General features: G+C 59.5%; 3 protein-coding genes across 3 annotated transcripts in view; 1 reads left to right on the top strand and 2 right to left on the bottom strand.

The window, feature by feature from the left end:
* Window positions 1–23,524, top strand: LOC149523087 (zinc finger protein RFP-like). Its single transcript, XM_089770518.1, has 8 exons — window positions 1–15; window positions 11,487–11,837; window positions 13,826–13,921; window positions 14,891–15,121; window positions 15,407–15,429; window positions 16,149–16,264; window positions 17,231–17,278; window positions 18,099–23,524. Exons 1-8 carry the CDS (start codon window positions 1–3, stop codon window positions 18,608–18,610), a joined length of 1,392 nt encoding a protein of 463 aa, XP_089626644.1. The 3' UTR covers window positions 18,611–23,524.
* LOC149523085 (uncharacterized) overlaps window positions 1–27,926 on the bottom strand; it is a 175,517-nt gene that overhangs the window by 96,104 nt on the left and 51,487 nt on the right. The gene's annotated exons all lie outside the window — the stretch shown is intronic.
* LOC142824459 (uncharacterized) overlaps window positions 21,580–27,926 on the bottom strand; it is a 19,195-nt gene continuing 12,848 nt past the window's right edge. Inside the window, 1 exon segment of the mRNA XM_089771243.1 lies at window positions 21,580–27,925. Within this exon segment, the coding sequence (XP_089627369.1) occupies window positions 27,832–27,925 (94 nt within the window). The 3' untranslated portion in view covers window positions 21,580–27,831.

The raw sequence follows: 27,926 nt of genomic DNA on the forward strand, positions 1-27,926 counted from the left end.
ATGGCCTGGAGTCAGGTGAGTGTCTAGGAATCAGTCAGTCCAGCCCCACAGGGCACTCTGAGACTAGCAATCACTCTCTAACGGGGGGAGCAGGACACACTAGGAAATCTGGTGGAGGGTCCCAAGGATGCGCTGGCCAATTCCCACCAGATTTCCTGCCACAGAGAGACCCTATGAGGCAGAGGCTGCAGAAGCAGAGGTGGGGTCTCTGGGCCTCCCACAAAAGGCCCTGTGGGAATCGCCCCTCTCCTTGGGGCTGTCAGACTGCGGCAGGGCAGGGCGAAGGCAGAGAGGCAGTGAATGGTCAGAGGCAGCATCTCCCCTCCGCAGCTCTCCCTGCCTTCATATCCCTTGTTCCTCAAACACTCAATACCCCAGCACCCAGCTCCACCAGCTGCAGCTGCTCCCTCCCTAGGCAGGGCCTGTCACTCTGCAGGGAGCTGCTCTGTACCCGCTGCCCATCCTGCACTTACCAGGGCAGGTGTGGATACAAATGTTGTATCTGCACAGGGCTCTGAGGGTGAGAACCCAACTGGCAGCTCTGAGGACCCTCCACCTGCCTGGGGGGGCTGCTTGGGGCCCTTTCCCAGGGCAGATGAAGGGCCAACTGCCACCCCACAGCTGCCTGCTTGGCTCTTGTAATGACCACTGTGGCTCTGAGCCTCCCTGTGGAGAGAGCAGGGTCTGAGAGAGCCACACCGACAGCTGCCTCCCCGCCCTGACTTGCCCAGGTCTGGGGCAGAGCCCTGCAATTCTGCAGAGATCTGCAGAGCGATATTTTGACAGCAGACACAAGTTTTTATACCTGCGCAGAGCTCTAGCTCATTTCCTCCACCAAACATCCTCCTGGTCCCTCGGTGTTTGGTCTCTCAGATTCCAGCATCCCTGTGGGACGTGAGAGGGGACTTAGCAGCGTTTCTGCACACAGCCCTTCCAGGGAACAGGTCTAGGGCAGTGGTGGAGCCCAGCCAAGGGGAAATGGAAGATGAGGGGTGGGGATGGGCGTCCAGAGGGAAAGTTGAGCCTGGCCCAAGTGTCCTCATAATGGCAGGGGGATCCCAGCTGGGATGAGAAGGGAGGAAGAAGGGGGGGAAATTGAGGCAGGCACAGGGAGCATCTGGAGGAGTTTGTGTCTCTTCCTTCTCCCCCTTGTGGCTCAGCAGCACAGGCTGTAGCCAACAATAGGGGTGATTGGGGTTCCCCCTCCACCTGGGGTTTGCTCAGACCAGGCAGACGGTCACTGACCAGCTGATGGCTGGGTGCTGCTGTCTGCTCCCCGCAGACCTGACCAGTTGGGCTAAGTCTACACTGTGGAACTATTTTGGGATATCCAAAGTATCCCGAAATAGCTATTCCGCATGTGTAAAGTGGCCTGTTATTTTGAAATAGATTTCAAATAATGGGTGCACTATTCTGGCATCACTGTAACCCGCATTCCACAAGGGTTAAGGGACATTTCAGACTAGCACTTTATTTCAAAATGATCTCTCAATAAGCTATGCAATTTGTGTCGTTCAAATTGCATAGCTTATTCTCAGGTAAGAGCGCACCTCTGGAGTCCTGGGAGCACTGTCAGAAGGAAGAGCACCAGTGAAATGTATCATGCATGTAGCCTCTATACAAATCTAGGACATTAACATGTACAAGTAGAAGTATAAACAAGCAAGTAGAAAACTCCACATTTATCTCTACAAATACATCAAATAATAGACAGTGTGTCATTTATTGTTGACAGGATGGGGAATTACTGACAGAAAGGAGGATTTAATACGTTTTCAATTACAAAAGGATTTTCCAAAGTATCTTGGTGTTTTCAGCAAAATGCAGGACAATGTAGCACTTTAAAGACTAACAAGATGGTTTATTAGATGATGAGCTTTCGTGGGCCAGACCCACTTCCTCAGATCAGACAGAAGTGGGTCTGGCCCACGAAAACTCATCATCTAATAAACCATCTTGTTAGTCTTTAAAGTGCTACATTGTCCTGCATTTTGCTTCAGCTACCCCAGACTAACACGGCTACATTTCTATCACTATTCTTGGTGTTTTCAGATTTACAAATCTGGCCCATAGTGAGTATTTGGGATCCAAGATCTACCCAAGTGGTAATTTGTGACAAAGCGCTAAAGCATTGGGTAGAGAAGAAAAATGCCCTATATGCAGAGGGTTCCAAGGTGGGGAGAGATGGGGCAGGACTTGAACCCACCACAGCTGGCAAGGCCACCCCCATCGGAGGACAAAAGGAAGCTGCAGATGTTTTGAGAGCGGCCTAAGGAAGCTGTCAGCCTGGACATCACAGGGACCCACAGAACAAAGCTCTGAAGCTGCAGCACAGACAGGGAGGGCTCGAGTAGAAACACGGAACCGCCACTACGGAGAGTTTGGAATGAGTCCTTGGTGTTCAAATCACACCCGCCTGCCCCGATTCTGCCCTTTGGCCCCTTTCGTGGTCCTGCCACCCGCTGGGTGACACCCCACGAGGCTGGCCTGGCTCCTGCACAGACCCCCCCCGGGATTTGCCCCCGAGCAGGCTGGGGGCGCAGGGGGAGCAAGGACCGCAGCACAGGGGCAGAACAAGGCTGGTTCGCAGGGGGCTGCTCTGGCCCCGCCCCGCAGCAGCTGATGCCGCCGCACAGCCCGGCCCTTTGCCCGGGGCGCGCCCCCCACGCCCCTGCAAGTTGCGCTCTGGGGCTGGAGTCAGCTTGACCCCCCCCCCCGCTCCCCTCAGCCCCATGGCCCCCCCCCCCGCAGCGCGACTCCCGCCTCCTGCATCACCCCCCAAGCCCGCCTGCCCCCACAGGCACACGACAGCAGGGGACACCGCCTACACGTGCGCATGCCTCACCCGGGCCCCGCCCCACTGATGCGTCATCAGTGACGTTTTGCCCCGCCCCTTGCTCTCACGCCCTGTGACGGAGGGATTCCCCGCCGCCGGGAGTGACGGGACTCAGAAAGGGGCGGGGGCGAAGCTCCACGCCTTGTCCGGAGCGGAGTGACGCGCCTGCGCGTGGCTGCCTGCCCGGGGCGCGGCCCGTAGGGCTCCGGCTGCGACCAGTGGCTGCCCCGGGCCCCGCGCGCGGCTCCCACAGTGACGTCACCCGGCTCCGGCGCGAGACACCGACTGAGACCCCGCCCCTCCCCCCGCGCCCGGAATCTCCCGCCCAGGAGCCTGTTCGGCCCCTCCCCCCCCCGCCGGACCGGCCCTGCGACCCCCCCACAGCCCCCCCTGCCACCCCCCATCATTCCCCCCAATCTCCCCCCACAACCTCCCCTGTGACCCCTCACAGCCCCCCTGCCACCCCCCATCATTCCCCCCAATCTCCCCCCACAACCTCCCCTGCGACCCCTCACAGCCCCCCTGCCACCCCCCATCATTCCCCCCAATCTCCCCCCACAACCTCCCCTGTGACCCCTCACAGCCCCCTGCCACCCCCCATCATTCCCCCCCAATCTCCCCCCACAACCTCCCCTGTGACCCCTCACAGCCCCCCCTGCCACCCCCCATCATTCCCCCAATCTCCCCCCACAACCTCCCCTGTGACCCCTCACAGCCCCCCTGCCACCCCCCATCATTCCCCCCAATCTCCCCCCACAACCTCCCCTGCGACCCCCCCACAGCCCCCCCTGCCACCCCCCATCATTCCCCCAATCTCCCCCCACAACCTCCCCTGTGACCCCCCCACAGCCCCCCCTGCCACCCTCCATCATTCCCCCCAATCTCCCCCCACAACCTCCCCTGCGACCCCCCCACAGCCCCCCCGCCACCCCCCATCATTCCCCCCAATCTCCCCCACAACCTCCCCTGCGACCCCCCCCACAGCCTCCCCTGCCACCCCCCATCATTCCCCCCAATCTCCCCCCACAACCTCCCCTGTGACCCCTCACAGCCCCCCCTGCCACCCCCCATCATTCCCCCCAATCTCCCCCCACAACCTCCCCTGTGACCCCTCACAGCCCCCCTGCCACCCCCCATCATTCCCCCCAATCTCCCCCCACAACCTCCCCTGCGACCCCTCACAGCCCCCCTGCCACCCCCCATCATTCCCCCCAATCTCCCCCCACAACCTCCCCTGTGACCCCTCACAGCCCCCCCTGCCACCCCCCATCATTCCCCCCAATCTCCCCCCACAACCTCCCCTGTGACCCCTCACAGCCCCCCTGCCACCCCCCATCATTCCCCCCAATCTCCCCCCACAACCTCCCCTGCGACCCCTCACAGCCCCCCTGCCACCCCCCATCATTCCCCCCAATCTCCCCCCACAACCTCCCCTGTGACCCCTCACAGCCCCCCCTGCCACCCCCCATCATTCCCCCCAATCTCCCCCCACAACCTCCCCTGTGACCCCTCACAGCCCCCCTGCCACCCCCCATCATTCCCCCAATCTCCCCCCACAACCTCCCCTGCGACCCCTCACAGCCCCCCCTGCCACCCCCCATCATTCCCCCCAATCTCCCCCCACAACCTCCCCTGTGACCCCTCACAGCCCCCCTGCCACCCCCATCATTCCCCCCCAATCTCCCCCCACAACCTCCCCTGTGACCCCTCACAGCCCCCCCTGCCACCCCCCATCATTCCCCCCAATCTCCCCCCACAACCTCCCCTGTGACCCCTCACAGCCCCCCTGCCACCCCCCATCATTCCCCCCCAATCTCCCCCCACAACCTCCCCTGCGACCCCTCACAGCCCCCCCTGCCACCCCCCATCATTCCCCCCAATCTCCCCCCACAACCTCCCCTGTGACCCCTCACAGCCCCCCTGCCACCCCCCATCATTCCCCCCAATCTCCCCCCACAACCTCCCCTGTGACCCCTCACAGCCCCCCTGCCACCCCCCATCATTCCCCCCAATCTCCCCCCACAACCTCCCCTGCGACCCCTCACAGCCCCCCTGCCACCCCCCATCATTCCCCCCAATCTCCCCCCACAACCTCCCCTGCGACCCCTCACAGCCCCCCTGCCACCCCCCATCATTCCCCCCAATCTCCCCCCACAACCTCCCCTGTGACCCCTCACAGCCCCCCTGCCACCCCCCATCATTCCCCCCCAATCTCCCCCCACAACCTCCCCTGTGACCCCTCACAGCCCCCCCTGCCACCCCCCATCATTCCCCCCAATCTCCCCCCACAACCTCCCCTGTGACCCCTCACAGCCCCCCCTGCCACCCCCCATCATTCCCCCCAATCTCCCCCCACAACCTCCCCTGTGACCCCTCACAGCCCCCCCTGCCACCCCCCATCATTCCCCCCAATCTCCCCCCACAACCTCCCCTGCGACCCCTCACAGCCCCCCCTGCCACCCCCCATCATTCCCCCCAATCTCCCCCCACAACCTCCCCTGTGACCCCTCACAGCCCCCCTGCCACCCCCCATCATTCCCCCCAATCTCCCCCCACAACCTCCCCTGCGACCCCTCACAGCCCCCCTGCCACCCCCCATCATTCCCCCCCAATCTCCCTCCACAACCTCCCCTGTGACCCCTCACAGCCCCCCCTGCCACCCCCCATCATTCCCCCCAATCTCCCCCCACAACCTCCCCTGCGACCCCTCACAGCCCCCCCTGCCACCCCCCATCATTCCCCCCAATCTCCCCCCACAACCTCCCCTGTGACCCCTCACAGCCCCCCTGCCACCCCCATCATTCCCCCCAATCTCCCCCCACAACCTCCCCTGTGACCCCTCACAGCCCCCCTGCCACCCCCATCATTCCCCCCAATCTCCCCCCACAACCTCCCCTGTGACCCCTCACAGCCCCCTGCCACCCCCCATCATTCCCCCCAATCTCCCCCCACAACCTCCCCTGTGACCCCTCACAGCCCCCTGCCACCCCCCATCATTCCCCCCAATCTCCCCCCACAACCTCCCCTGCGACCCCTCACAGCCCCCCTGCCACCCCCCATCATTCCCCCCAATCTCCCCCCACAACCTCCCCTGTGACCCCTCACAGCCCCCCTGCCACCCCCCATCATTCCCCCCAATCTCCCCCCACAACCTCCCCTGTGACCCCTCACAGCCCCCTGCCACCCCCATCATTCCCCCCAATCTCCCCCCACAACCTCCCCTGTGACCCCTCACAGCCCCCCTGCCACCCCCCATCATTCCCCCCAATCTCCCCCCACAATCTCCCCTGCGACCCCTCACAGCCCCCCTGCCACCCCCCATCATTCCCCCCAATCTCCCCCCACTACCTCCCCTGCGACCCCTCACAGCCCCCTGCCACCCCCCATCATTCCCCCCAATCTCCCCCCACTACCTCCCCTGTGACCCCTCACAGCCCCCCCTGCCACCCCCCATCATTCCCCCCAATCTCCCCCCACAACCTCCCCTGCGACCCCTCACAGCCCCCCTGCCACCCCCCATCATTCCCCCCAATCTCCCCCACAATCTCCCCTGCGACCCCTCACAGCCCCCCTGCCACCCCCCATCATTCCCCCCAATCTCCCCCCACAACCTCCCCTGTGACCCCTCACAGCCCCCCTGCCACCCCCCATCATTCCCCCCAATCTCCCCCCACAACCTCCCCTGTGACCCCCTCACAGCCCCCCTGCCACCCCCCATCATTCCCCCCAATCTCCCCCCACAATCTCCCCTGCGACCCCTCACAGCCCCCCTGCCACCCCCCATCATTCCCCCCAATCTCCCCCCACTACCTCCCCTGCGACCCCTCACAGCCCCCCTGCCACCCCCCATCATTCCCCCCAATCTCCCCCCACAACCTCCCCAGCGACCCCTCACAGCCCCCCTGCCACCCCCCATCATTCCCCCCAATCTCCCCCCACTACCTCCCCTGTGACCCCTCACAGCCCCCCTGCCACCCCCCATCATTCCCCCCATCTCCCCCCACTACCTCCCCTGTGACCCCTCACAGCCCCCCTGCCACCCCCCATCATTCCCCCCAATCTCCCCCCACAACCTCCCCTGTGACCCCCTCACAGCCCCCCTGCCACCCCCCATCATTCCCCCCAATCTCCCCCCACAATCTCCCCTGCGACCCCTCACAGCCCCCCTGCCACCCCCCATCATTCCCCCCAATCTCCCCCCACTACCTCCCCTGCGACCCCTCACAGCCCCCCTGCCACCCCCCATCATTCCCCCCAATCTCCCCCCACAACCTCCCCAGCGACCCCTCACAGCCCCCCTGCCACCCCCCATCATTCCCCCCAATCTCCCCCCACTACCTCCCCTGTGACCCCTCACAGCCCCCCTGCCACCCCCCATCATTCCCCCCAATCTCCCCCTACAACCTCCCCTGTGACCCCTCACAGCCCCCCTGCCACCCCCCATCATTCCCCCCCAATCTCCCCCCACAACCTCCCCTGTGACCCCTCACAGCCCCCCTGCCACCCCCCATCATTCCCCCCAATCTCCCCCCACAACCTCCCCTGCGACCCCTCACAGCCCCCCCTGCCACCCCCCATCATTCCCCCCAATCTCCCCCACAACCTCCCCAGCGACCCCTCACAGCCCCCCTGCCACCCCCCATCATTCCCCCCCAATCTCCCCCCACAACCTCCCCTGTGACCCCTCACAGCCCCCCTGCCACCCCCCATCATTCCCCCCAATCTCCCCCCACAACCTCCCCTGCGACCCCTCACAGCCCCCCTGCCACCCCCCATCATTCCCCCCAATCTCCCCCACAACCTCCCCAGCGACCCCTCACAGCCCCCCTGCCACCCCCCATCATTCCCCCCAATCTCCCCCCACAACCTCCCCTGTGACCCCTCACAGCCCCCCTGCCACCCCCCATCATTCCCCCCCAATCTCCCCCCACAACCTCCCCTGCGACCCCTCACAGCCCCCCCTGCCACCCCCCATCATTCCCCCCCAATCTCCCCCCACAACCTCCCCTGTGACCCCTCACAGCCCCCCTGCCACCCCCCATCATTCCCCCCAATCTCCCCCCACAACCTCCCCTGTGACCCCTCACAGCCCCCCTGCCACCCCCATCATTCCCCCCCAATCTCCCCCCACAACCTCCCCTGCGACCCCTCACAGCCCCCCCTGCCACCCCCCATCATTCCCCCCCAATCTCCCCCCACAACCTCCCCTGTGACCCCTCACAGCCCCCTGCCACCCCCCATCATTCCCCCCCAATCTCCCCCCACAACCTCCCCTGTGACCCCTCACAGCCCCCTGCCACCCCCCATCATTCCCCCCCAATCTCCCCCCACAACCTCCCCTGCGACCCCTCACAGCCCCCCTGCCACCCCCCATCATTCCCCCCAATCTCCCCCCACAACCTCCCCTGCGACCCCTCACAGCCCCCCTGCCACCCCCATAATTCCCACCAATCTCCCCCCACAACCTCCCCTGTGACCCCTCACAGCCCCCCTGCCACCCCCCATCATTCCCCCCAATCTCCCCCCACAACCTCCCCTGTGACCCCTCACAGCCCCCCTGCCACCCCCCATCATTCCCCCCAATCTCCCCCCACAACCTCCCCTGTGACCCCTCACAGCCCCCTGCCACCCCCCATCATTCCCCCCCAATCTCCCCCCACAACCTCCCCTGCGACCCCTCACAGCCCCCCTGCCACCCCCCATCATTCCCCCCAATCTCCCCCCACAACCTCCCCTGCGACCCCTCACAGCCCCCCTGCCACCCCCATAATTCCTACCAATCTCCCCCCACAACCTCCCCTGTGACCCCTCACAGCCCCCCTGCCACCCCCCATCATTCCCCCCAATCTCCCCCCACAACCTCCCCTGTGACCCCTCACAGCCCCCCTGCCACCCCCCATCATTCCCCCCAATCTCCCCCCACAACCTCCCCTGTGACCCCTCACAGCCCCCCCTGCCACCCCCCATCATTCCCCCCAATCTCCCCCCACAACCTCCCCTGTGACCCCTCACAGCCCCCCCTGCCACCCCCCATCATTCCCCCCCAATCTCCCCCCACAACCTCCCCAGCGACCCCTCACAGCCCCCTGCCACCCCCCATCATTCCCCCCAATCTCCCCCCACAACCTCCCCTGCGACCCCTCACAGCCCCCTGCCACCCCCCATCATTCCCCCCCAATCTCCCCCCACAACCTCCCCTGCGACCCTTCACAGCCCCCTGCCACCCCCCATCATTCCCCCCCAATCTCCCCCCACAACCTCCCCTGCGACCCCTCACAGCCCCCCCTGCCACCCCCATCATTCCCCCCAATCTCCCCCCACAACCTCCCCTGCGACCCCTCACAGCCCCCCTGCCACCCCCATAATTCCCACCAATCTCCCCCCACAACCTCCCCTGTGACCCCTCACAGCCCCCCTGCCACCCCCCATCATTCCCCCCAATCTCCCCCCACAACCTCCCCTGTGACCCCTCACAGCCCCCCTGCCACCCCCCATCATTCCCCCCAATCTCCCCCCACAACCTCCCCTGTGACCCCTCACAGCCCCCCTGCTACCCCCCATCATTCCCCCCCAATCTCCCCCCACAACCTCCCCTGCGACCCCTCACAGCCCCCCCTGCCACCCCCCATCATTCCCCCCCAATCTCCCCCCACAACCTCCCCTGTGACCCCTCACAGCCCCCTGCCACCCCCCATCATTCCCCCCCAATCTCCCCCCACAACCTCCCCTGTGACCCCTCACAGCCCCCTGCCACCCCCCATCATTCCCCCCCAATCTCCCCCCACAACCTCCCCTGCGACCCCTCACAGCCCCCCTGCCACCCCCCATCATTCCCCCCAATCTCCCCCCACAACCTCCCCTGCGACCCCTCACAGCCCCCCTGCCACCCCCATAATTCCCACCAATCTCCCCCCACAACCTCCCCTGTGACCCCTCACAGCCCCCCTGCCACCCCCCATCATTCCCCCCAATCTCCCCCCACAACCTCCCCTGTGACCCCTCACAGCCCCCTGCCACCCCCATCATTCCCCCCCAATCTCCCCCCACAACCTCCCCTGCGACCCCTCACAGCCCCCCTGCCACCCCCCATCATTCCCCCCAATCTCCCCCCACAACCTCCCCTGCGACCCCTCACAGCCCCCCTGCCACCCCCATAATTCCCACCAATCTCCCCCCACAACCTCCCCTGTGACCCCTCACAGCCCCCCTGCCACCCCCCATCATTCCCCCCAATCTCCCCCCACAACCTCCCCTGTGACCCCTCACAGCCCCCCTGCCACCCCCCATCATTCCCCCCAATCTCCCCCCACAACCTCCCCTGTGACCCCTCACAGCCCCCCCTGCCACCCCCCATCATTCCCCCCAATCTCCCCCCACAACCTCCCCTGTGACCCCTCACAGCCCCCCCTGCCACCCCCCATCATTCCCCCCCAATCTCCCCCCACAACCTCCCCAGCGACCCCTCACAGCCCCCTGCCACCCCCCATCATTCCCCCCAATCTCCCCCCACAACCTCCCCTGCGACCCCTCACAGCCCCCTGCCACCCCCATCATTCCCCCCAATCTCCCCCCACAACCTCCCCTGCGACCCTTCACAGCCCCCTGCCACCCCCCATCATTCCCCCCCAATCTCCCCCCACAACCTCCCCTGCGACCCCTCACAGCCCCCCCTGCCACCCCCATCATTCCCCCCAATCTCCCCCCACAACCTCCCCTGTGACCCCTCACAGCCCCCCTGCCACCCCCCATCATTCCCCCCCAATCTCCCCCCACAACCTCCCCTGCGACCCCTCACAGCCCCCCCTGCCACCCCCATCATTCCCCCCAATCTCCCCCCACAACCTCCCCTGCGACCCCTCACAGCCCCCCTGCCACCCCCATAATTCCCACCAATCTCCCCCCACAACCTCCCCTGTGACCCCTCACAGCCCCCCTGCCACCCCCCATCATTCCCCCCAATCTCCCCCCACAACCTCCCCTGTGACCCCTCACAGCCCCCCTGCCACCCCCCATCATTCCCCCCAATCTCCCCCCACAACCTCCCCTGTGACCCCTCACAGCCCCCCTGCCACCCCCCATCATTCCCCCCCAATCTCCCCCCACAACCTCCCCTGCGACCCCTCACAGCCCCCCCTGCCACCCCCATCATTCCCCCCAATCTCCCCCCACAACCTCCCCTGCGACCCCTCACAGCCCCCCTGCCACCCCCATAATTCCCACCAATCTCCCCCCACAACCTCCCCTGTGACCCCTCACAGCCCCCCTGCCACCCCCCATCATTCCCCCCCAATCTCCCCCCACAACCTCCCCTGCGACCCCTCACAGCCCCCCCTGCCACCCCCATCATTCCCCCCAATCTCCCCCCACAACCTCCCCTGCGACCCCTCACAGCCCCCCTGCCACCCCCATAATTCCCACCAATCTCCCCCCACAACCTCCCCTGTGACCCCTCACAGCCCCCCTGCCACCCCCCATCATTCCCCCCAATCTCCCCCCACAACCTCCCCTGTGACCCCTCACAGCCCCCCTGCCACCCCCCATCATTCCCCCCAATCTCCCCCCACAACCTCCCCTGTGACCCCTCACAGCCCCCCCTGCCACCCCCCATAATTCCCCCCTGCGAGCCCCTCACAACCTCCCGTCTGTGCAGTGTTTACAGCCCCTCTCACTGGCGTGCAGGCGTTATTTCTGCTGCGCCTGCCTCAGCCGGTGCTGGGAGGGACTCGGCCCGGCTAACCGCTGCCCACAGTGCAGGGCCCCGGTGCAGCAGGGCCCCCTCCGGCCCAACAGGCAGCTGGCGAACATGGCTGACCTAGTCAAACAGCTGATTCTGCGGGCGGCGCGGGGAGCAGGCAGGGGCGGGGTGTGTGGGGCGCACCAGGAGGCGCTGAGGCTGTTCTGCGAGGAGGATCAAGCCCCCATCTGTGTGGTCTGCAGAGAGTCCCGGGTGCACCAAGCGCACACGGTGCTGCCCATAGCGGAGGCTGCCCAGGAGTACAAGGTAGGGAGCTGCAGCCCTGTCTGTTGGGAATTACACTGGGTTTTAATCACTGGTTAATTTCCCTGACTTTTCCCTGGCCCAGTGCCACTCACCAGCCAGCTGAAACCTGCCTGGCCCGGGAGAGGCTGTGACAAAAGAAATGCTCCATCCAGGGGCAACTGAGGCAAAATACCAAGTCTTTAAAGTCACTGGATGTGAGAAACTTCTCTGAGATGCTCAGTGGGATCCTGAACCCAGCTCCTCTCCCCCTCCCCGGGGGGAAATAAAGGCCCGTTATCCGATGGGAGGGGTATGGATCAGTGGCAGGCTGACCGATGGGAATGTGCTGCCATCAGACTGGAGAAGGGGGGGTTACAAGTGGCTGTCGTGTTTACAGATTGGATGACCAGAATTTAGGGTTAGTACTTGTATTTGCATCACAGTTGCAGGAGATCCAGGCTCCGCCCAAAACCCAGCCAGGCACAATCCCTGCCCTGAGCAGTTTACAGTCTAGGCAGACAAAATGTGGAGTGGGAAACTGAGGCACAAAGGCTTGTGAGTCACCCAGTGGCTGAGTTCAGCATGGAACCCCAGTTTCTCCAGACCCAGTCCAGGAGCTTAACCACTAGGGAATGCTGCTACCTCAACTGCAGTGCTGAAATGTGAGAGTTAGGAGGGAAAGACGCCTTGCTACGGGCCCGGGCCCAGGCCCAACAGGGAGGGGAGGTTTCCCACTGGGATGCTGAACTCCTGGGCTGCTCCAGGAGGGGTTAAACTCAGATGCTGCAGCCGGCGCTGGAGGAGGTCGCTGGGCTGGATGCTGTGGGACCCCGAGTGCCTTGAGTCCACCCACAACAGGGCTCCAGGCAGTGCAGGGCCATGGCAGGTATCACTGAGATCTGATCGCGTTGAAGCAAAACTACCCCAGGCTGGAGCTGCCCGGTGCCGGTCTGACCTGTGCCAGTGGGTACCTGGGCACAGACCAGCCAGAGAGATTCCATTAGTCCCACCAGGCAGCCTGTGGGAATCTCCCAGAATGCACTGCTGCCGGGAGCTGTACCAGGGACTGGGGCAGCAGGTACCTGCCCAGAGGGCGTTGCTCTAAAAAGGGTTTAGGGCAGCGCTGGGGCAAACCTGAACCCTGCTTACTACAAATCAGCCTGTTTAATTACAGGGGCCACTGACCCATCCCCAGAGCACAGGACATGCTCCCGTCTACCTGCCCAGACCCACCCTCAATGCTTGATCGGCCTCTGTGGGCCTGTCCCTGCCTCGGTCAGACCATCCCCACCTACGTCATTCTGTGTGGAGGTGCCGCCCCCTCCTGCCCCCACCCTCACAGGTGTCCTGCTGCAGCCTCAGTCGCCTCCTGTCCCTTTTTCACCAGATAGAGTCACGACCAAGGCTGAGTCCCCTCCGGGCAGGGACAGAGCCCCACCGAGTGAAAAGCTAGGCAAATGGCCTCCCCTCAGACAGGGGGAAGGGAGGGAGACAGAAGAGCCTGGTGATTTGCCCAGGGGCCCAGTGGTGATGTTGCTCTGCTGAGCCTCCCTATAACTAATGGGCTGGCCCTGGTGCCAAGCCCAGCTGTGTCCAACCAGCGCAGCCCCCAGAGCTGAGCTCCCAGCCCCTGTTTAAACCCTGGTGACTCCTGGGTTTGGCATCACTTCGCTATTTCAATCCCCTCACACAGAGATGTGTTGATTCACCCCCAGTGCGAGTCAGGGCCGGTCCCGGGCTGCGCTGCCAATCGTTTCACACACACCAACAACACGTGGTGATAACTGAGCTCACTCTCGAACTACTAAACAGACTCAACCTGCCTCGGTAACAGTCAGATTCTGACACACTCCCAGGCTGCATTAATAAAGTTTCATCTCGTTGGTGGGTCCTGATGTCACACAGCGACTGGGACCAACAGTCACTGGGGCTGTGGGTGGGAAAACGCCCCGTTCCCCACCCCTCTCAGCCTCACAATGAAACCTCCCGGCTCATTTCTGTTTCCTCAGGGGAAAATCCAGGCTCATTTGAAGACTCTGCGGGAAGAGAGAGAAAAGCTGCTGGGATGGAAAGCGACGGGAGAGGGGAGAAGTCAGGAGTGTCTGGTAGGTGCCTGTGGCTATGGACCAGCAGGGACTGGCAGTGGGAGGTCTGAGTGCTTGGGCAGCAGCTCAGGAGAGATTCAAATACTGCCCAGGTGATTAGCAGAAAGTCCACAGCTAGATTTTGTTTCAACTGGTGGTGCACCTGTACATCCCTCAGTGCATGTTGAAAAATGCATTCCACACATGGATGGAGACGATTGAAGAGAACACTGATGCTGAGATCTGTCCCCTGCAGCTCTGGGTGTGATTTCCCAGAGCCCATGAATAACAGAGCACGCTGCCCATGGCAGGCAGGGAACCGTCCCTTTCAGAAGGAGGCAGGGGCCAAAGGGGAAGCTGGGAGAGACTCCTGTGCCTGGTGCTCATTGGACAGAGTTAAATAGCAGAAATTTTAGGGTTTTAAAGGAAGTTCTGCTTCCTGCACACTCATGCTATGTCTATACAGCGGGGCTACGTCTAAATTGGCATGATTTTCCGCAAATGCTTTTAACGGAAAAGTTTTTCCGTTAAAAGCATTTGCGGAACAGAGTGTCTAGATTGGCACCGACGCTTTTCCGCAAAAGCACTTTTTGCGGGAAAGCGTCCGTGCCAAGCTAGACGCAGTTTTGCGCAAGAAAGCCCCGATCGCCGTTTTCACCATGGGGGCTTTTTTGCGCAAAACAGTTTTTAGCGTCTACACTGGCCCTTTTGTGCAAAAACATTTCCAGAAAAGGGCTTTTGCCCGAACGGGAACGTCAAAGCATTTGCGCAAGGAGCCCTGATTTCGGACAGTAGAACGTCAGTGCTTTTGCGCAAAATCATGCGGCCAGTGTAGACAGCTGGCAAGTTTTTCCGCAAAAGCGACTGCTTTTGTGGAAAAACTTACCAGTCTAGACGCAGCCAATAGTGTAGACCTAGCCTCAGCTCCCCACGAAAAGGCCCCGAGATCCATCCATGTCCCTAACCAGCCCTTTCCCTGTTTTCACACAGAAACAGACACAAGCGGAAAGGCAGAAGATTGTGGCCGAGTTTCAGCAGCTACGGCAGTTCCTGGAAGAACAAGAGCGACTCCTGCTGGCTCAGCTGCAGAAGCTGGACGAGGAGATTGGGAGGCTCCAGACTGACACTGTCAGGAAACTCTCTGCACAGATTTCCCGTCTCAGCGAACGGATCAGTGAGCTGGAGGGGACGTGTCAGAAGCCAGCAAATGAACTCCTGCAGGTGAGACTGAGGGAGAAACGTCCCAGCTCCCAACACAGGGAAGAGAGGCTCCCACAAGTGCTGGGGTCCAGCCATCAGATCTGGGTGTAACTTGGCATGTGTATTGCTACCATGTAGAGTTACAGGTGCAGAGCTATTGGAGATGGCAAAGCCCCATTTGCTCAGGGGATCCATGGCCCTGGGACCAGGGCAGGGCCTCTCTTCCCCATTTTTGCAAAATCCCTTCCCTGGGTCCTGCGTGTATGACCAGTGCGACTGAGATTCTTTTCTCTCTCTCCCCTCTAGGACGTGAGAAGCACCCTGAGCAGGTAGGTGTTTCTCGCTTCCCTCACACTGCACAGCGCAGGGAAAGGGCTTGTAGCTGATGTTGGCACCACATCTCCCCAGGGCCCTGCAGCCAGATGTGAGGGGAAGGTCACAGGCTGGGCACAAATCTCTGATCAGCGTCAGCCTGCGGCTCTCCCCTGGCCCAGCAGACTCTGGAATTCCCCATTCAGGGCACAGTCTGAGCTCAAGTGTTTCCTGGAGCTGTCACCTCCCTGGGGACTGGCTGCCTCAGGGCTGTGGGGTGGGACATGGGCCTGTCACTGCTGGGCACTGGGCACATTCAGCCCAGGGCAGCAGGGACCAAGAGTCTGTCCCACCCGAGGGCTGTTTGGAGACCTGTGGGAATGGGCTGGGGAGGGGGGGAGCTGGTGTCTCAGTCTAGTCCCTAGTGGGCAGATTCCTACAGCCCTTCCCCTGGGAACCTCCTGTCCCTCAGCGCCTGGAGGCCAAGGGGTGAGTTGGCCGTGGAGACTCAATTCCCCCTTTGTCCCCCAGCTGGTCTCCCCAGGCCAGAGCTGCAGACTGTTCATGGGACCTTTGAGGGGACGTTGCAGGGCCAAGGGCTGCGCTGCCCCTGCTCTCGGGCTGGGAGAACTGGAGGATTCGAACTCCAGGCCCAGCAGAGCAGCGACTCACTGGCCAGAGCTGGAGAACTGAGTCACTCGGTGCAGAGTCCCCATGTGACGTTGTCTCTCCCCAGGTGTGAGACGGGGCCGTTCCAGCCGCCAGAGGAGATTTCTCCTGAACTGGACGAGCGAGTCAGGGGTTTCTCCCGGCAAACGACTGCGCTGTTGGAGACACTGAGGCAGTTCACAGGTACCGAGAAGGGAGGGGGGAGAGAGTGAAGCGTCTGAGGCCATGGTTAGATGAAGTTTCTGTTGAATTGTGAGGTGAGAATGGCGCCCACTTGCCATCCCAGAATTCAGGTGGATTCATTGAACCTTATTTGTTCCAAAAACTGCTTTGTAATTGCAGCGACGATTAGAGCACAAAATGGCCAACAGACCGAAACATGCCCAGCTCCGTGCTGCTCTCTGTAGGGACACTGAGTACACAGACCCCACGGCTCACAGGTAGAACCAGGAGTTTGCAAATTCTGAATTTCCCGCTCGTGTCCAAGGAACCAAAGTGGGTGAAGTTATTTGGAGGCCCAAGTCTTTTCAGGATCTGGGCCTAGGCTGTGACAAATGTCAGGGAGCGAATGAGCCAAACCCTGTGGAGTCTGAAGAGCGTAGGGGGGATTTTGAGGAGAAAGCGAATCTCTTCGCGGATTGTCCTGGGGTGGCTATGAGGTGGCAGGGACATTGGTTCAATTCCTGGGAGAGGCCTGAGTGAGAGAGGAAGTAGGAGGCTTAAAACATTTTTATAGGAAATACCTGAATGTACGTCTACACTGTGAGACAAAATTGAATTAAGTTACACAACTTCCGCTGTGTTAATTGGGTAGCTGCAGTCGAAGTAGCTTAACTCAGCAGTTGGCGCTGTGTACACAGCTGGCAATGGAGGGAAGAGCGCTCCGCCTCCTACTTCCCTTACTCCTCCTGCAATAAGAGCTACTGGCACCGACAGAAGTGCCCCTCAGTTCGATTAGCTGTCTTAACTCGACCGCTAATTCGAACCCTTGGAGATCGACAGCGGCAGCCTCCATCATCTCTGCAGTGTAGACACATCCCAGGTGTGTCTCTGCTATAACAAAAACCCAGGGCTGTGTGTTAGGCCTCGGGATGTCGTGGGCAATATGGACTCCTGAAATCTCCCCTCTCTTCTCCCTTCCCCCACCAGACACGCTGCCCGCTGCGCTGGAGAGAGCAAGAGGACATTTTAGACAGGGTGAGGTTTCAAGTGGAGAGTGAAAACATCGTCCTGAGCTTGTAGGTCAATTCACCAACCAAACCCCCAGTGACCACGGCAGGCAGAGCCCAAAACCTGCCCACTGAGCGATGAGGAGACCCAGGGGCACTGGAGCAGAAGGACGAGGGGCCGTGTCCTGTCCCCTGTAAGAAATGGGATGGTCGGACTCCCCACTTCTTACTATGGGCACAGTTTGCAGGCAGGGGGGCACCTTCTTCTTCCCTGTCCTGGCCTCTCCCAGTGACCCCATTCCAGACCCTCTTCCCTAGAGGCCCTGCCCCCGGCTAGGCCAGAAGCCAGAGCTGGGCTCCCCACATTGAGCCCAGCTACCCTGAGGAGCCCTGAACCCTCCACTGCCATGGGGGTGACTAATGCCCAGGCCCTGCTCTCTGAGGTGAGGCGGCTCTTCCCCCGCGCTGCCCCCTCCCCTCTGTGCCCTGGGCGGAGGGTGGAGGCTGCAGCAGGGGAGGGAGTTTCCCTCTGGGGTTTCAAGCTGCCTCCTCTGCCCCCCCCAAACCCTCCTGCTCTGGGCCTGGCCCTGGGGGTGGAGCAGCCCGAGCTGGGGGGCAGGAGGCTGCAGCCTCTGCACACAAATGAGAAGCTGATGAAGCGGGTCCCATTGCCCAGGCTGAGGCGCTGCAGTGACAGCTTGGCTCAGTCTCAGGGCCCAGGGCAGAGGCAGCTCCCTGAGGCCCAGGCCTGTCCCAGCCACAACAGGGCTGCTGGGGAGGGTGAGAAATGGCCCCAGCCGCCCCCAGGGCTGAGCTCTGCCCCTCACACCCTGATTCTCTCTCCCCAGCGACGGTGACTCTGGATCCAGACACGGCGAGTCCCCAGCTCCTCCTGTCTTGGGATGAGAAACGTGTGAGCTGGGAATCTCCGTGGGACTGGGTGCTCAGCAACCCGGAGAGATTTAGCCTTGTGCCCTGTGTGCTGGGCCGTGAGGGGTTCACCTCGGGGAGACATTGCTGGGAGGTGGAGGTGGGGGATGGGCCATACTGGGCTGTGGGGGTGGCCAGAGAGTCTGTGAGGAGGAAGGGATGGATCACATTTAGCCCGAAGGGGGGAATCTGGGCCGTGCAGCGATGCGGGGGTCGGTTCCGGGTTCTCACCTCCCCTCGCACCCCACTGCCCCTGAGCTGCCCCCGCAGGATCCGGGTTTGTCTGGACTGTGACCGGGGGCAGGTGACATTTATCGATGCTGGTGCCGAGGCCCCGATCTTCACTTTCCCGCCGGGCTCCCTCCCTGGGGAGAGAATCCGACCCTGGTTCTGTGTGGGGTCAGAATCCGCACTCAGCCTGTGTCCCTGAAATGAACCTCTCTGGCCTCACACCCCCCAGTGTCTATGACCCTGGAGGACTCCTCTGTACCCAGCCTCTGGCTCCTTATCTCTATGATACCTGAAAGCTCCTGCCCCTCCCTCCAGCCCCAGGGATGGGAGGGGTAAGTAGAAGACCCCTTGGGGCTACAGGAGGGTCAGAGGTGGGGTCTGGGCAGGGGCAGAACTAACAGCCAGGTTGGTGCCAGTCAGAGGCCCTGCAGTTGCCTTCTGCACTCACCTAGGACCTGGACCTGCTGCTGGGCACTTCCAGGGTGCAGCGCTGCTGTAGTGCCAGGAGAGGCAGGAAGCTGCCTTATTCCCTCACTGATCACGCTGCAGCAACAAAGACCCAATGCCTGACCTTCTGCGACCCAGTACTGAGTTGTGACCTGCTGTTTGAAACCCACTGGTCTAGGCAGCCCTTTGCCTCCAGCAAATTCTTCTGGTGCTACAGGCACTGGGTTGTAGCAGTGTCCCGTGTGCAGCAGCGCAGAGTAAGGTGCACATTAAACTCTGGTGCCCAATGAACACTTGGGAGAAAGGCTCCTTGTTAAAATTCAGCACTGATCATCATGGCAGAGACCCCAGCTAGACAGTCCCAGCCCTAGGGCTTCGGAGAGCTTGAGAGCCCAGGCTGCAATGACCACACCGCTCCCTGGCTCCAGCAGCACTAGTGCCATCTGGCTTCCTTGCAGCTTCGCGTATCTACACCCCAGGGACTTGGGAGCGGAAGCAGCTCCCTGGGCTCCTGGTGAGATTTGTACTCTCAAGTCCCTTACATGTTTTGAAACCTCAAGTAACCCATCTCCATGCTCCAGAAGAGCAAACGAGGAGCTAAATCCAGGCCTGAAGCAGCAGGAAGCTGCGAGTGCCTGTGATGACTGTCCCTGTGTTGAAGGGGACGAGGCAGGTAGCACTGACAATTGTCTGTTTGCACTGGAGCGGGCGTCTTTGCGTTTCTCTGCTGAGGGAGGTGGGAGCAACAGCACCAACTAGCAGCACGGAGGTGCAGACGTGAGCTACGAGGGGCAGGTGACTGTGGTAAGAGGCCCACTTCTTTCTCTCTAACATAGGCCCCAATCCAGCAAACCGCACTGGCTGCTCTCACTCAGCTGTGTGCAAGCTTGGCTCGTCGTCACGCCAGGCCTTTCTGAGAGTCCCTAGATAATATGCCTTGTGGCTGCTAATTTTCTCATCCCTCTGCACCTTTTGACCAGAGCAGGAGCAGCATATCCCAAGGCAGGGCTGGGGGCATTTTGACCAGGCGGCTAAGAACAGGAGCCCTCTGAATACCGCACTGAGCACCACATGTTCTGTAAAGATCGGGCTCGACTCTGGGGCGGGGCGCAAAGGGCTTGTTCTTGCTTCCTGGGTGCTCTGCTACTGAGGCTCAGGGGAATCCCTGTGTTCTTTCTCTGATCTTACAGCGGCAGTAATACAGTCCCCTCTGTTCACAGGGGACTACTGAGCCCAGCGGGGGGCTAAAAGGGACTTGGGCCAACCCTCCAGCAGTAGGGGAAGGAACTTATGCCTGGACTCTCAGCTTGCCCACATTGGGTTGACCAGAGATAGTTTTCAGGTATCTCAGGCTGTGTGTAGACTGGCCAGTTTTTCCAGAAAATCAGCCGCTTTTCCGGAAAAACTTGCCAGCTGTCTACACTGGCCGCTTGAATTTCCACAAAAGCATTGGTGATCTCATGTAAGATTGTCAGTGTTTTTGCGGAAATACTATGCTGCTCCCGTTCGGGCAAAAGTCCTTTTGCGCAAAAGGGCCAGTGTAGACAGCCCAGATTTGTTTTCCGCAAAAAAGCCCCGATCGCGAAAATGGCGATTGGGGCTTTTTTGAGGAAAAGTGCGTCTAGATTGGCCACGGACGCTTTTCCGCAAAAATTGCTTTTGCGGAAAAGCATCCATGCCAATCTAGACGCTCTGTTCCGCAAATGCTTTTAACGGAAAACTTTTCCGTTAAAAGCATTTCCAGAAAATCATGCCAGTCTAGACGTAGCCTCACAGTCTCACAAAGAGGAAGCAGAAAAATTGTTGTTCTTGGGCTCTGATGATAGGACAAGAAGCAGTGGGTTTAAACTACAGCAACGGAGGTTTAGGTTGGACGTTAGAAAAACTTCCTGCCTGTCAGGGGGGTGAAACACTGGAATAAATTGCCCAGGGGGATGGTAGAGATGCCATCACTGGAGATATTTAAGAGCAGGTTGGACAGACACCTGTTGGGGATGGTCTGTTCTAGACAGTGCTTGGTCCTGCCCTCACGGACTGGATGCGATAAACTGAATTCTTGCAGCCCAGGGTGTGCACCTAAATGCATCCTCAGGGTAAGTCTACACTGCAACGCTATTTCTGGATAGCTCCTCTGCGTCTGTGTAAGCTTCATTCTACAAAGAGTAAGGGATGTTTGAGAAAAGCGCTTTGTTTTGAAATATGGCGCTCTGTGCCAACTAAAATAAAGTCTTTGAAACAGCATCAAAATAAGGTATGCAATTGCTATTGCTCAAATTCCGTACCTTATTTCGGGGGACAGTGCAGCATACGTGCACCCCTAGGGACCCAGCATGAGCCTTTATCCCAGCTGTAGCTCTGAAAAGAACAGTAGGGGAGGGGGAGTGTGAGGAAAGCATTGCAAACATTGTGTAGCTGTGTTGCAGCCAGACACGGGCCTCTCTGTGACGAGAATTTGAACCTTCACAGAGAAACCCTATTGGATTTCTAGTCCGACGCTGTAACTACTCAGCCATCACAGCTGTGAGCTCAGCAGTGCCCCAGGGCCAGGGAAACTGGTAACTAATCCCAGTGCGCAGGCCTGACGTCACCTTCCCCACAGAATTCACACAGCCAACGGGGCTCTCCGAACACAGCAGGAGTTTGGAGGCTTGTTGCCAGGCCGTGGGGTGAAGCATCAAACCAGCCCCCTCCTATGGGGCCTGTGTGTGTTGCAGAATCTGGGCCCCCTGCACCTGGACAACAGCAAACAAAATGCCCCACAGAGACCCACCTGGACTGCCTGGGCCTGGGCCATGAAGCAGGAAGTGGCTGAGGATGCGGCCAGCCAGGGAGCTCCCTGGCCCCTGCGATTGCCGGCATTAGAGTTGCCAGATGGTTCCACAGAAATACTGGACTCACTTGACACCACCTCACAATCTACATTCCAGCTTATTTAGAAAATACCCGACATTTCTATTTCCTCATTTACACTTTCTCAGTTTGTTTCCTGAACAGAAAGCTCAAATACTGGACAGTCCGGTTCAGAACTGGACCCCTGGCAACCCTAGCCGGCATGGAAGCAAAGCGTAAGGCTGTGAGAGGAGGCCTCCTGTCACCTCCCCCGGCCTGAGGCAACAGGGCTTCCTCCTCCCCTCTGAGGAGGGAGCAACAGAGGCCGGGCTGAAGGTTTTGTGCTGGGGCTGGAGGCTTAAGCCTGAGCTGTCGGCCTCAGTGGGACTTGCTTCTTCTCCCCACTCCTGCCTTGCTGCCTCCTTTGGCCAGCAGCGCTCAGGGGGCAGCCAGGAGAGCCAGCCGCCATGGGAAGAGGAGGCCAAGGCACAAGCCTCTCAGGGGGAACAGGCCTGAGGCCTCTAGCTTTCCCAAGCTCATGCCAAGGGGCTTTCTGTGGTGCTGGGAGGGGACGGATGCCAGGCCCAGGCCAGTGCGAGAAGGGGCAGTGCCTGCCAGGGCAGAAAGGGTTGCTGCAGAACGTGAGACATGGCGTTTCTGCCTGGTTTCACTCAGGGGACCTTCCCTTGCTGCTACGGACTCTTCTCCTGTTACCTGAGAGACTGAAAAGGGGCCATTCTTGTGGTAAAAGAGGCCAGTGTGCCTAGGCCTCCACACACAGACCAGAACGCCCCATTGGGGACAGGACAGAGCCTTGAATCAAGCATTTGAGAACACGCTGATCCTCTGTCCTGTGACAGGGTATCAGCGTGGGGCACTGTATGGCTAGCTCAGTTGGTAGAGTATAAGACTCAATCTCAGGGTCATAGGTTCAAGCCCCATGCTAGACATTCCCTTCAGTTACAGTCTCAGCATACAAGGCAATTCATTTTTAGCTTTCTCTAGCTCTTAGGTGGGAAGTCTCTGACCTCTAGTAGAACCCAGGACAGACATTTCCATCCTCATAGGAGAGCAGAAGCAAAGGAGTCTATTCCCCCAACCGAGAGAGGAGGGGGGGAAAAACCCCTTGGCTACATCTAGACTACATCCCTTTTTCGGAAAAGGGATGTAAATTAGACGTGTTGCAATTGCTAATGAAGCAGGGATTTACATCTCCTGTGCTTCATTAGCATAAAAATGGCTGCTGTTTTTTCGGCACAGAGCTTTGTCGGAGAAAAGCAGCAGTCTAACGCTGATCTTTCGAAAAATAAAGCCTTTTTTGAAAGATCCCTTATCTTCATGATCGCCATTTTCGCCATCGGGCCTTTTTTGCGGAAAACAAAACTGGGCTGTCTACACTGGCCCTTTTGTGCAAAACTTTTGCGCAAAAGGACTTTTGCCCGAACGGGAGCAACATAGTATTTCCACAAGAACACTGACAATCTTACATGAGATCGTCAGTGCTTTTGTGGAAATTCAAGCAGCCAGTGTAGATACCTCGCAAGTTTTTTCCGGAAAAGTGGCCGATTTTCCAGAAAAACTGGTCAGTCTAGACCAGTGGTCTCCAACCTTTTTACACCCAAGATCACTTTTTAAATCTCAGAACAGGCGAAGATCTACCACCCTGCCCTTTCCTTGAAGCCCTGCCCTCTCTATTCTCCTCCTGTCCATCACTTGCTATCCCCAGCCCTTGCTTACACACTCTGATAAACAGTTTATTTTTAAATTATGTGAGACATACAATTAAAATCACATGTTTATAGTTATGAAATAAATGGTCTGTTTTTTATTCATGCTATTTAAATCTAAAATGAAGCATTTATAATTATACATTTTGTGGGGATAGAGTACTGTGGCTGGGGGCAGGGGAGCGGGAACAGGGTGCTGGGAGGGCAGAGGACAGGATTCTGCAGCAGGGGACAGAGTGCCAGTGGGGACAGAATTTGGGGAGTGGGGACGCGAATGGGGACAGAATTCAGGGAGTGGGGACAGTTCTGTAGCTGGGGACAGAGTTCGGGGAGTGGGGACAGGAGTGTGGACAGCATTCTGTAGTTGAGGACAGGGGAGTGGGATGCCAGTGGAGGCAGAGAGACCCCTGCATCTCCCTCTTCCCAGCATTCCTCCACCCCCGGAAACCAGCGCGTGCCTGCCCCGGGGTCGACCACCCCCCAGGGAAGCCCTGCACTCACGCCTGCCCAGGGGGCCTGCGCACACGCCTGCCCAGGGGGCCTGCGCACACGCCTGCAGGGAAGCCCCGCGTGCCTGCCCTGGGGCCAAACCCCCCCCATGCAGGGAAGCGCCCCACGCGTGCACGCCTGCCCCGGGGCCAAACCCCCCCCACGCAGGGAAGCCCCCCGCGCGTGCACGCCTGCCCCGGGGCCAACTCCCCCCTCCATGCAGGAAAGCCTCGCGTGTGTGCACCTGCCCAGGGGGCCGAGCCCCCCACCCATGCAGGGAAGCCCCACGCGCACCTGCCCCAGGGCCAATCCTCCCGTGCAGAAAAGCCTTGCGTGCGCCTGGCCAAGGGACCGACCCCCCCACCCGCACAGGGAAGCCACGCGGGCGCTTGTCCTGGCGCCAACCCCCTCCCCGCACTGGGAAGCCCTGGGGCCAAACTCCCGCATGCCAGAAGCTGACACTACCTCCGTCTTCTCTCGAGGTAAGTAGTGGGGCTTCTGGGGGGTGGGAGGGAAATGGGGGCGGGGCTGACAGGACACCTCGCGAGCGACTGGTCGAGGCCTCGAGATCGACCAGTAGCTCACGAGCGACCGGTTGGTGACCACGGGTCTAGACACAGCCAAAGAGTAAGGGAAGTCAAAGGGAGAGTTCTCTTCCTTCCACTACCTGCTGTTGACCGCGCCAAAAGCTGAGAAGCTATTTCAACTTCAGCTACACAAGTAAGCAGCTGAAGTTGTGTATCTTAGTTTGACTTTTGCCCTGCCCTGTAAACATGCCCTAAATGTGCTACTAGTTAAGAAGCTGGCAAAGGATCCCTTCCCGTGGTATTATAGCGCCAGGTAAGGGTACACACCGGGGCAGAAAGCAAAGCAGCTGGGGCTGTGAGAGACAGGAGTGGGCCTGAGGGAGCAGAGAAGGAACTGAATGGAGAAAGAGGGGGGCTCTTTCCACCTTTCTCCATCTGGGTTTGACACAGACCTTTTGCATGGCAGACAAATAGGATAACACCACAGAGCAGAAACAATAGGACAGAGGAAATTTTTCAATGAAAGCTTCAAACCCCCCACTTGCAGGAACCGTTTACATCCATCGACATTTACAAAATGCTTCCCCACAAACCTCTCTCCAGCTTGTGTCTCTGGGAAAGATTTCTGCCAAGCCCCGTCCCAGCCCACTGGTCAGAACCCCCTCAGAAACAGGACACCCTCACTCCCAGCCATGTCCCCGCCCGGGTGAGGAAGGGGAAATGAGCCACAGGCTGCTGCCCGCTGGGTCAACAGATGAGTGGGTTGACTGTTCTCAGGGACACCACAGCAACATCCCTGCTTTCCCCTCGGAGGGGGTTTCCTCAGGGCCAGACCAAGCCATTCCGGCGCCCTGGGCAGACAGGTTAATTGTACCCTGGGTTGGGGAAGGGCGCATGCACAGCCCAGCCCCCACCCGGTGCGTGGGGGAGGGCGTGCGGAGCTGGCAGCAGCAGGAGGCATGTGCCTTGCCCAGCCACCGCCGCTGGTGCTCAGCTTGGTGCCACTGGGGGCAGGCCAAGCCTGGCCGTGCAGGGCCCTGCAGCCTCTTTCGCAATGCTGTTCTTCCTGAAAAGTAATAGGAGTAAGGGCATTGCGCAAGAGGGGTTTTCTTGCACAAGAAGGGGCAGTGTAGATGCTCCTTCTTGCACAAGAGCCTCTTCTGAAAAAAAATGGTGGCTCGTTAGGTACGCAAATGAGGCTTGGCGATATTCCACACTTAACCTCATTTGCATATTACTCGCGCAAGAAGCCGCAAGTGTAGACATAGCCCAGCAGTGGGAGAAACTAACCATCTGCTTTATTTGCAAAGAAGAAACAAAGACAAACTCTAGTCCTCATCCCCACCTCACTCAGCCTGGCACTTCACACCCCCAGCCAGGGCAGGATTGGGGGGGAGCTAGCCAGGCAGCTGCCCGGGGCGCCAGCCGAGCAGCTGCCCAGAGCGCCAAACTATGGGGGCACCTGATCGAAGTGGTAAGGGATGCCACATCAGGCGCCCCCCATAGGTTGCCACCCTGGGGCAGAGGCATGCATGCACCACATGCCCGCTGCCCAGGGTGCAAGTATGGCTCGGGCCGACCCTGCCCTCAGCCCAACTCTCCCAGGCACCCCCAGAGAGCAGTACTCACACATGGGGGGCTGGAAAGTGGAGAGACTCCCTGAGGCACCAACTCAAAAGGAAATGCTCTGCGTATGTCTACACTGAGATAACAGCCTGATGGCCAGGCTGTAGCTGGCCCAGCTCAGCTGTACTTGGCCTGGAGGACTTGGGTTGGGAGATTAGAAACCTGCAGACAGGGGTATCTCTGCAGGGGGTGGTGTCACAGTGTCAGGGCAACTATCAAGCCCCCATCTTCCTTTGCTCCAGCCCCACTGCTGAGAATTACTGACCATTGTCACTGCTTAAACTGCACACACAGCTTGTGGCAAAGGCTAGCATATGGTTAAAATACAATGAACATTCTGGTAAGTTCTCATTTGTGTTGTGCTATCTGCACATCTAACTAACCAGAGATCAAAGTGCATGACCCGATGGCCTTCACAGAGAGATAAAACCCACAACACAGGGTAGGTTATTCAACACGTTGACATTTATAAGAGTGAAACATAAGGAAATCTTTTAAGCCTCAGAATCTAGGAAATAAATAAACTTACTTGTTTTCTTCTGCAGTGGCTAAACCTGCTTTATTTCTTGCCTCTTTACATGTCTGTGTTAGTTAAAAAGTTCTATATGTCATTGTACTAAAACAAAAACACAAGTTCACCTGAACAAATGATCTGGAGTAGTCCAGAAAAGCCCAGCAGGAACTATACCCAGAGACGCAACCAGGGCTCTGAGATGGAACCAGTCGCGCTCTGCTGGGAGGTTCATTGGGATTTCCCTGTCCCCACCAGGTCTTTCTCCTGCAGCCCTCAGAAGCCGGACTTAGGACCACAGAAACCACACTGGGATTCCTGAGTATGGGGAGCCCAGGCCACTGGTCAGTGACCCTTGGGGTGCATCTACACAGCAGCCTTATTTCGGAATTACAGTGCATGTCTACACAGCAAGTCGTTATTTGGAAACAACATCCACCTAGAGGACTTTGTCTTTTGGCTGGGCTGCATCTGAAGGAAGGAGCCAAAGACCCCAGGGTGGGGGAGAGCCCTGGTTGGGAGGGGCATCTGGGAAAGAGGTTTTAGGGGGACTTTGTAAAAGTTTGTACTGAAGTTTCAGTGGAGCATTAACAAAGCATTTATTTTGTTATCTTTGAGTTTGTAATCTGCTTTGCTCTGCCTGTTCTCACTTATCACCACTTAAATCTTACAGCTTGCACTTAATAAAACCACTTTTACTTACTATCAAGCTTAGTGTAAACAATTACTACCTATGGGAGCAATCGGTGTGCACATTCCCCTTTCATTGCTAAATGGGGCTTACCCCATTCTTTGGGGTTTGATCCCATTTGCGGAGTGCTATCCCAGGAAGCTGGGCCCTAAACTGCTCTCTCCCCAGACCTGAAGAGGTTCAGCGTCTGTGCCGCTGCTCAGAGGCGGGGGTGCGGGCGGGAATCTCAGCTTGTGGCCTTGGCCAGGGGAGACTAAGGAGCTGCCCCAGCAGGACCGGGTGGTGAGAAGCCCCAGAGAGCAGAAAGGTGAGTGGCAGTGGCCAGGTCAGTACCCCAGGAGGCCCTCCCCAAGGGGTCTTCTGGGACCACAGCCACCTGGCCAGGCAGCTTAAAGGGAACTCAGGGTATACGTTTCTCCCCTCTGCGGCTCCTCCAACCGCTAAGAAGATTTGAGCTCTGACCGAAGCTTTCCCCACAGTCAGAATAACTGAATGGTTTTCTCCCCTCTGTGGACTGTCTAATTTTTAACAAAGTCTGACCTGTGTTTGAAGCCTTTTCTGCAATCAGAGCTTTTATAAGGCGACTCTCTTGTATGTATTCTGATGGCTAGTAACGCAGGAGCACTGACTGAAGCTCTTCCCGCAGTCAGAGCAATTGAAAAGTTTTT

The sequence above is a fragment of the Pelodiscus sinensis genome, chromosome 19 (assembly GCF_052426305.1).
Source record: "Pelodiscus sinensis isolate ZL-2025 chromosome 19, ASM5242630v1, whole genome shotgun sequence".
NCBI classification, from domain to species: domain Eukaryota; kingdom Metazoa; phylum Chordata; order Testudines; family Trionychidae; genus Pelodiscus; species Pelodiscus sinensis.